The sequence below is a fragment of the Trachymyrmex septentrionalis genome, unplaced genomic scaffold (genome assembly GCF_001594115.1).
Source record: "Trachymyrmex septentrionalis isolate Tsep2-gDNA-1 unplaced genomic scaffold, Tsep1.0 scaffold161, whole genome shotgun sequence".
Lineage (NCBI taxonomy): Eukaryota > Metazoa > Arthropoda > Insecta > Hymenoptera > Formicidae > Trachymyrmex > Trachymyrmex septentrionalis.
The window spans coordinates 1,163,312-1,173,345 of record NW_017304770.1 but is presented as its reverse complement, the minus strand read 5'-3'; the positions used below and the strand labels follow the sequence as shown (position 1 = coordinate 1,173,345).

Below are 10,034 nucleotides of genomic sequence, written 5' to 3'. Positions count from 1 at the left end.
GATTTTACAAATAAATAACACAGACAATTTGTGTTTTCCCCGTTCGATCGTAGTGGTTCGCACATATCAAGAGCGAGGGCAACTGCGTACGGGGGAATTGCAAGAAAAATGGGAATCCGTGAAATACCAGCGTTCTTCGTTACAGCGTAAGCTGGCCGAAGAATTAACGAAATCCGCTGGTATCACAATTCCCGAGGAAGGCTGTGGTATTCGTGAAATCGAGCAATTCCAACCGATTCTTTCGCTTCCGAAATATTGCTATTGTATAATGGTATATAATTTTAGTACTTTCGGTCGAGGCGAGAATCCGATGTATGACGGCTACTCGTTACTTTCCTCCCTAGGTCGCGAATCCTCGTGCTGTTTAAACATAATGTATTACAAGGGCTCGCGACATTATAACCCTATACTAAATTTAAAAGCCGCCGCCGGTTCTCGTGGAGGATATTGCGTAGCGTGCAACGTGGGCTTTCGTAACGACCGAGGGCATCGATGCACAAAAAAATGCCCACGTTGCTACGCCACCCCGTCTTGCGAGTTCCTCGACGTTGAGATGATTAAGTGCAATTCGTGTGCTCGCGTCTTCTTCGGGCGTCCATGTTTCGATCGTCATCGAACGCAGGGATCGTATAATCAATCCCTCTCAAGCGTTTGCGAATCCATTAAAATTTGCAACGGTTGCGGGCGATTGATTAATTCAAAATCGCGACACGATTGCGACGTAATTTATTGTAAAACGTGCCGTTCGTTACGGTCTTCGAATCATTTGTGTTACATGCGGCCTCTTTGTCGTAAAGCCACAGTAGAAAACCCTGGAGAGGGTACAAGTACTATGGCGTTGCGAGAAGAAAATCCGCAAACAAATACGAATGACGCCGAAGACGCGGACGAGCGTGTTAAAAAAGATCGCGTCGCATTCGTGTTTTATGATTTCGAAACGCGGCAAGACGAAACGCTCGAAGGAACGGAGAACGTAAGAATTCACGTTCCAACTCTCTGCGTCGCGCAACAAATTTGCGAAGCGTGCGCGGAAATAGAGACCATGTCTTTGCGATGTCGTTGGTGTGGAGTGCGCGAATTCGTATTTAGTAGAGACCCCGTAAAAGAGTTTGTCGATTTCGCGACGCGCTCATCTAAATATTTTAAAAAATTTATCTGCATCGCGCATAATGCTAAAGCATTTGACGCTCAATTTATTTTAAAGTACATCGTTGAAAAGTCGGGAATAACGGAAGAACCTCGGGTGATTTTGAACGGGACGAAAATTATCGTTATGACGATTGGACGTACAAAATTTATCGATAGCTCTAATTATATACCTATGCGATTATCGGAGTTACCCAAGGCTTTCGGGCTGCAGGATACACTGGGCAAAGGTTTTTTTCCTCATTTGTTTAATACGTCGAACAATCAAAATTATATTGGTCCAATACCCGATGCACGGTATTATTCGCCCGAGCAAATGAAACCCGAGGAACACGAGCGTTTTATGGTTTGGCACGAGGAAATGTCGCGTTCGAATTTCGATTTTAATTTTAAACAAGAAATAATAAAATATTGTCGGAATGACGTAGATATCCTTCGACGCGCGTGCATGGCGTTCAGAAGAATCTTTTTAGAACGCGGAGACGTGTGTCCGTTCGCAGAATGCACGACTATCGCTTCAACGTGTATGAAAGTTTTTCGTAAAAACTTTTTACGCGAGGAAGAAATAGGAATCATTCCACCGGGCGGATATAGATATAAAGATAATCACTCGCACAAAGCCCTGCAGTGGCTAGTGTGGATGGAGCGCGAGCTCGGGCATCCTATAATCCATGCAGGGCGAGGCCGCGAGTATCGAATTGCCGGTACGCCCGTCGATGGATATTACGAAGTCGAATCGGAGAACGAGACGTCGCGTTACGTGTTACAATTTCACGGATGTTTTTGGCACGGTTGTCCCAGCTGTTATCAAATCAATCGCGAAAGAAAACTTACGTCCGGGATGTCGCGCGAAGATACAATCGACGCACGATACGAACGAACTCTCGCAATGACATGGCGTCTTCGACAACGAGGATATAGGGTGATAGAGAAATGGGAGTGTGAATTTTCATGAGAAAAGCGCGAAAATCACGAAATGCGCGCTTTTCTCGAAAATCATCCGATATTGATCAACCATCCTTTCGATCCTCGCGAGGCGTTCTTTGGCGGTCGCACGGAAAATATCGTAACTCGATACGAAGTTACAGGTACGGAGAAAATACGCTACGTGGACGTGTGTTCTCTGTATCCGTACGTATTAAAAACAGGTACTTTTCCGTTAGGCCAGCCAACGATTTATATCGGAGAACAGTGTTCGGAGCTGATAGGCGCAGCTCCGAATTTTAATTTCGATTGTGTCGAGGGTATCATTCGGTGCACAGTACTTCCTCCACGCGATCTTTTTCACCCTGTACTCCCGTACCGCGTACAAGGCAAATTGTTGTTCGGGCTGTGCCGCAGTTGCTGCGAAACGTTCTCGCAGGCCGAGTGCACTCACGATCTCCCCGCCGATCGTGAATTCGTAGGAGCGTGGGTATCCTGCGAATTGCGCAAAGCTCTCGAGAAAGGTTATCTCGTAACGAACGTGAGCGAAATATGGCAGTTTAGAGTCACGCGGTTCGATCCTCGTACGAGGCAGGGTGGTTTGATTGCCGAATATATCAATAGTTTTTTTAAATTAAAGCAGGAAGCTTGCGGATGGCTGAGCGAATGCCTGGATGACGAGAGTAAGGAACAGTACCTTCGGGAATATGAAAAAACCGAAGGTATTGTTCTCGATAAAAATAATATCGCCCGAAATCCTGGTTTACGTTCGGTCGCAAAGCTCTGCCTGAATTCTTTCTGGGGTAAATTCGGCCAACGAACCAATCCGCCTAAGACAGAGATCGTAAAAAAATACGATCGTTTGGCGGCGTTGCTCACGAGTTCAGAGCACGAAATAACCAATATATTACCTGTCAACGACGAGGTAATATATGTTTCGTGGCGACTACGCGAAGAGACGGTCGCTCCTTCCGCGCAAACCAACCCGGTGATCGCGGCTTGGACGACGGCACAAGCGCGACTAACATTATATAAATATTTAGAGAAGTTAGGTAGTCGCGTTTTGTATTGCGATACAGACTCGTGTATCTATGTAAACAGAGGCGAACAGAGCGAGTACGAGCCGCGTACGGGAAATTTTCTGGGCGATATGACGGACGAGCTCGAGAGCTACGGTCGGGGCAGTTTTATCGAGTCGTTCGTGTCCGGAGGCCCGAAATTCTACGCGTACGTCGTTCGTACACCGGAAGGTCGTCGACACGAGATCTGTAAAGTTAAGGGCATTACGTTAAATTATAAGAACTCTCGTATTATAAATTTTAATAGTATTAGGAAATTAATAATAGATAATGAAAGAGAAAGACGCGATGAAGAAGAAGAAGAAACGGGGAGAGTAGCGATAAATTTGCGTTTTAACGCAATCCGTCGCACGGCGTTTCACGGAATCGTAACGCGAAACGAAACGAAGACGTGCGCACCGGTATTGGTAAAACGTAAATTTATCGATAATCGTTATTCCCTTCCGTATGGCTTCAGAAGAGAATAACGTCTTCTTCTTCTTCTTCTTCTTCTTCTTCTTCTTCTTCTCTTTCTCTCACTTATATTTTAAGCTCGCGAGTTTTCCGCTTATTCGCGTAGTATTTAAGCATTATGTGAGAGAAACATAAATTTAAGTTTTTTGTAAATAATAAATAGTCCAAGTATCCCTCTTTTTTACGAAAAATTTTTTCATTTTATTAAAAATGTATCAAATAATTTAATGTAAAATGTAAAATATAAAAATGTAAATATTTAATTATAATAAAAAATGTATTATATTGTTTCAAAAAATAATTGAATTTTATGTAAGATAATTTTATATAAGAGTTAGCAAAAATATAAACAAAAAAATTTAAATTACATATGTTTCCTTTTTCTCCTCTCCTCTTTTTTTTTTGAGAAAAATATCGAATAAAAACATTTTTTACTCGAAGGAAAAAAAACAGAAGTGATTTATTACTTATTTCTAACCAACCTTTCCTATTTCGTCGAAAAGCTTTCCCCCTCGCAGAGACATCGCGGTAGCGGTAGCATCGGTAGGCTTATCGATGTCGCGTACTCGTTTAACGTTAGAAATATACGCCGATCGCAAATCTCTTTGACGCGCGCGAAGATAAGCTCATGCGCGTCGCACCGCGGCGAGATCAGCTTTTCGTCAGCCGCGGTGCTCTCCGCTGACAAGCTCACGCGGGGGTACGCTGGCGCGAGCACTCGTCCGCCGCGAAGGGGCCCCCGTCGGCGCGTTGATCAGCTTATCTTCTCTTAAAATTATTTTTTCACGCGCTCTAGAAATCAACGAAAACGACGTTTTTCCTTTTTTGCTTTTTGAAGTCGCGCGCGAAGATCGTTTGCTCATTTCGCAAAATGGACGTGCGTTGGAAACATCCTTGGACATCGATCGTATGCGGTCCGACTGGCTGCGGAAAGACGGTCTTCGTGAAGGCTTTTCTCAGGCATTTATCTCTCATGTCCGACGTGTGCTTCGAGAGAATTTTGTTTTATTACGCTGAATGGCAAGAAGCCTATCGTCGATTACAATACGATACGCGTGTAAAAGAACAGCCCTGGGGTTGCAGCGATACTAAAACGGCGAGGAAGAAGAATATAATTGAATTTCGCGAGGGATTACCCCGTCCGGAAGATTACTCGAACGATCCGCTTTCTCCGAAATTAGTGATAATCGACGATCTTATGAGAGAATCGTCGTCGTGCGACGCGATCGTGGATCTTTTTACCAAAGGCAGTCATCACAAGAATCTCAGTGTTATTCTTATCTCGCAGAATCTATTCCACCAGGGGCGTGGACAGCGCGATATATCGCTTAACGCGAATTACATCGTCGTTTTCAAAAATCCACGTGATCGTGCTCAAATTCGTCATTTAGCGCGTCAAGTCTATCCCGACGATCCGAAATTTCTAGAAGAGGCGTACTACGACGCCACATCGAGGCCTCACGGGTATTTGTTGCTCGATCTGAAACAATCGACTCCGGACGAGTATCGATTTCGAACGTGTATTTTTCCCGAGGATACGTATCATTACGTCTACGTGCCGCGTAGATCGTTTTCCAACGGTTACGTATAAAAGTTGAGTACGACTAATCGCGTGTATCAGTCGTAGATTTTTCTCACGATGAGGCTGGCTGACGCGAAATCGCACAGAGCGACGAAAATCGCCACACATTCGATCGGTAAGAGAAACGCCTGTCTCCTCGCGGCGCTCTATCATTTGAACAAAAATCAACGCACAACCTTCTTGCGTAGCGCTGACGAAAAACTAATTCGCTGCATCTGTGAATGTGTTTTCAATACACTCAAAGGTAACGTCTCGCTCGAACGGCGTGAAAAAAATCGGTTAACCAAATACAAAAAAGCTCTGCGCCACGTCGTTGCAAAACGCGGTAATTGGAAGGATAGAAGAAAGCTGTTGGTGCAGCGAGGCGGATTTTTACCCTATATTATCGGACCTATATTATCGACCTTATTATCGTTAATTATCGAAGGAACGAAATAGTAGAGATAAAACGTTATGGAGAGGGCCAAAAAAATGGTTTTAATTTCGACGGAAAATCTGGAGAGAATGCAGCAGCAGCATCAGCTACGTCGGAATCCGACATCGTTCGTCGACGGAGAGTCAAAAGGAATAGCAGTATCGCAAAATTCGGATAACACCTTGAGCTCTAATAACACATCGCAAACCCCGGGAACTCGTCTAACGCGACTCGACGCGGAGATGAGTCGTATTCTCAATTCCAGATGGCCTCGCGACGAAAGCGAGAGGTGGAAAATGTACAAAGAGGCATTATGGAGATACCTACGGTTTATCCGAGAAGCGCGAAGACAGAAAGACGTACGTAACGAAAACGAAAATGCGGAAGACAACGTTACACGAGATGCCTCCGATGATAACGAGAGCGATGACGTTTTTTACGATCTCACGCGAACATCCGATATACCAGCGCCATCACATTCCAACAGTAGTAACGCAGATATTACAGTGAAAAATTTCGAAATTTCGAGCGAGCATAATCGTATGATGAAAAGCATCGAGGAAATAATGGAAAGCGTACCGAAATCTTATCGTAATCATGCACACTTACTGCTGAAACATTTGCTTCGAAAAGCTCCGCCCGATAAACTTAGTTGGGACGAGCACGGAATCGTGACTATAGATGGTAACGTCGTGAAAGATTCGAATATCGCTGACTTAATAAACGAAGCAATGCGCGAGAGAAAAACCGTGAAAGCAGTGGGTAGAAATCAGTTTGCACGATTACTCCGTGTGCTGAACATACCTTCTGCACTGGTGAGAAATAAAAGTTTATTGTCCGCGCACGCGGATGCTGTAAACATCGTAAAACTTCGACCGCGCGCGAGTTCCACGCCTGTTACATCGAAAGTGCAAGTTCCACATCGATCGTATCGAGAGTCCGAGGAAGGAGAAAAACGTAAAAATTACGAACAAGAAATAGTCGTGGAAAGCTCGCTGATTCTTTATCGCAAACGAAAAACTGATACCCCCGTATCTTTGCAAACAGGGAAAAGCCGGTTGCTCGATTGGAAAAAATTGAGATAACGATGTCGTTTGAAAAACTATACTACGATCCGTCGAATTATGCGAGTTATTCGGCGGTGGATAATCTAACTCGCGCCGTTAAACCGAATTTCTCACGGGGAGAAGTCGTACGCTGGCTCGAATCGCAAGACGCGTACACGTTGCACAGGCCATTGCACAGAAAATTTCCAAGATTGCATTACAACGTGACAAACATCGACGATGTGTGGGAGGCAGATTTGATCGAACTGCGAAATCTAAAAAGTTACAACGACGGTTATTCCTATCTGTTAGTAATTATCGATGTATTAAGCAAATATGTCTGGGTAGAACCGCTACGTGACAAAACGAGCAACAGCGTGATAAAAACTTTTCAACGCATACTAGCAAAAAGCGAAGGACGAGTACCTGTATACTTACAAACGGACAAAGGTAAAGAATTTGTCGCGCACCCAATGCAAAAATTCCTTAAAGAAAACGATATTCGTTTTCGAGTAACACGCAATCCGGACATTAAAGCCGCCGTTGTCGAGCGCTTCAACAGAACACTGAAGGAGCGAATGTGGCGTTATTTCACGCATAAAAATACGCGACATTACGTCGATGTTCTACAGGACATTGTACGTGATTACAATCACACGCGTCACACGTCCACAAGATGCAACCCGCGATAGTAACGAGAGAAAACGCTCGTATCACACGTGAAAATATATCACGTTGGAAAAACAACATATTAAAGAAACGAACGCGAAAGATTAAATATCGCGTTGGAGATCTCGTTCGTATCAGTAGGGCGAAAGCAGCCTTCGAGAAAGGTTACGAGGCTAAATGGAGCGAGGAAATATTTCAAATTTATCGTATTCTCGATTGGCGAATTCCTCACGTGTACGAGCTACGAGATTTAGCAGACGAAGTCATAGACGGTATTTTTTATGAGCAAGAATTAGCACGAGTTGAGAAGAACCTAGAGGAAGAATAATTTATCGTTGATCAGCGTGATAAAGAGTAGAGGGCGAGGAGCTAATAAACAAGTGCTAGTTAACTGGCGCGGTTATCCCAGTAAGTTTGATACTTGGATTCCGGTATCGAGTTTAATTTCTCTTCGCGATGGAGGAGGAACAATTTCTTCTGGTACTCCCGAGTAACAGTAGTATGCGCCATTTTCCTAATAATACAAAGTTGTCCTTCATCACGGAATTGCCTTATAGTGTTGCATGGAGAATGGGAGGTTGCGATAAGTGAGATTCAATTTCCTTGCACCTTTTTATACGTACGTCAGAACGAAAATGTGATCAGATTCATCGACGTTAAACCCGATGAGGAAACAAATGGCCCGCAAAGAAGCTTTACGGAAAAGAAGCTCCATTTCCAAATGGAATTTACAACGATATCCACGAGCTTATTAAGGCGATTAATATCGCTTGTAAAGAGGCCGAGTCGCATTTTTATTTCGAACAGCAAAGCGCGTCTGGCGGCAAAGTCTACATAAGTATTAACTGCGACGAAAAATGCAAATTGTTGCATCATATAAACTTTTCCGATAATCTTCTACGAATGCTAGGTTTCTCAGCAGCAATTTCCAATAAAAATGAATTGCATTCCAGGCTCTCGATAACCTAATTCCAATGAGACAGAAGAGAAAATTTTTCTTACTCATGGATTTAATAAGAAGACGGGGCAGCGACATATAGTCGGTTATTGGAGTAGCGAACCCTATAGTTTGTGGCGTGCTATCCCTGATAAAATGTTCGTATATTGCGATATTTGTGCGCCTTATATAACAGGCAATGTGCGTACTCCTCTTCTCAGAATAGTACCGATCGAGATACGCAGTCATAATTACGCATTTGGTGCAAATTTGGTGAAGCATTTCTCATTTCCAAATTATATCCCCTTGCAGCGAACAAATTTCAGAACGATCGAAATAGATATAAGAGATCATCTTGGAAATAAAATTCGAATTCGGTACGCTGACTGTGAGACTGCACTTTAAACGTAAGCAATAACTTTCTTTCGTATGCGCGAACGTGAAGGTAACGCTAGTCTATAGTTAACAACTCGCAATGGAATATCAGGAGTATTTTGATGCGCGGGATACCGGTAGCAGAGGTGGAATTCCACGTGTTTTCGTCGGTTCACCCTATCAGCGCGGGCATGAAATCGGAAGCTTTCTTGGAGGGTTATTTAGAAAAATACTACCTTTTCTAAATAAGGGTGCTGTAGGAAAAGAAGCTTTACGCGCTGGAATTAACGTGATAGAAGACGTTGAAAATAATAAACCGTTAAAGAAAGCGATCAAAAGTCGGCTCGTGGAATCGAGGAGTAATCTGAAGAGAAAAGCCAAAGAAAAAATAAGCTCCCTGATGAGGGGATCTGGATATAAAATATCCACGAAATCAGCTGCGCTTCAGTTTCCACTCAGTGGTCGAGATAGAAGTATCGCGCATCGTAAATGCCGTCGGGGGGTCAAAAGAAAATCATCGAGAAGTATCACAGGGAAGAAGACCAAAAAAGTGACGAAGAAAAAGAAAATTCGTGCTGCTGGAAGAAAAACCAAAAAATCATCCGCTAGGAAACATCGTGGCAAGAAATGCGACGTATCCGACATATTCTCTTAATCGAGATACGATTTCGCTGTTGGAGAAAAGCATGTCCTTTCTTCATACCCACTCGAGCGAGTGTATAAAGAGCGAACTCGATCTCTTCTCTCTGCCACCTACGCAAACCAATATTGAGAGTTCGCAATGGATTTATTACAAACTCGTAACTTCGCTCGCAGACGACTCGCCCATAGAATTCGTCATCCCCGGACATGGAGAAGATTATCTGGACCTCACTCACATCATGTTGAGCCTTCGCATACGCGTAGAAAGCGAGCGCGGGGAGAGCACGTCGATCGTACCCGATGGCGAGGCAAAAGTAGGCCCCGTAAATCATTTATTGCATTCCATGTTCAACCAAATCGACGTATATTTCAATCAAAAGCTCGTATTGCCACCAAACAACGCTTACGCGTACCGCGCGTACATCGAGGCATTATTAAATTATGCTTCACCCGCAAAAACCTCCCATCTAACCTCTTGCTTATGGGACGCGGATACATGGACGACACGTTAGACGCGACAATTCCAAATACGAGTACAGCGCTCGAGAGACGCGCGCAATACATTCGAGGAAATCGCGCGCTAGATCTCATTGGTCATCTTTACTGCGATGTTTTCAATCAAGATAAATTTAATGATTAATGGAGTGGAGGTTAGAATGAGACTCGTACGCTCGAAAAATTCATTTTGTCTTATGGAGAGTAAAACGCTATCAAAAATACGCATTCTTGACGCCAGTCTACTCGTAAGAAGAGCAAAAATAAGCCC

The 10,034-nt window shown here is 43.8% G+C and overlaps 2 protein-coding genes across 2 annotated transcripts; both read left to right on the top strand.

Annotated features, from left to right (window-relative positions):
* Positions 1 to 623: 623 nt before the first annotated feature.
* Positions 624 to 3,616, top strand: LOC108746207. Its single transcript, XM_018482828.1, is given in 2 exon segments — positions 624 to 3,297; positions 3,607 to 3,616. Coding segments are annotated over 2 exon segments (2,532 nt in total). The 5' UTR covers positions 624 to 775.
* A 5,696-nt stretch (positions 3,617 to 9,312) lies between these two features.
* Positions 9,313 to 9,780, top strand: LOC108746205 (uncharacterized protein F54H12.2-like). The gene has a single exon (XM_018482827.1). The coding sequence runs from the start codon at positions 9,313 to 9,315 to the stop codon at positions 9,778 to 9,780; it is 468 nt and encodes a 155-aa protein (XP_018338329.1).
* The last annotated feature ends 254 nt before the right edge of the window (positions 9,781 to 10,034 follow it).

Bases quoted from the DNA above. Each gene is read 5' to 3' on its own strand.
- LOC108746205 (XM_018482827.1), top strand. From the start codon at position 9,313: ATGTCCTTTCTTCATACCCACTCGAGCGAGTGTATAAAGAGCGAACTC.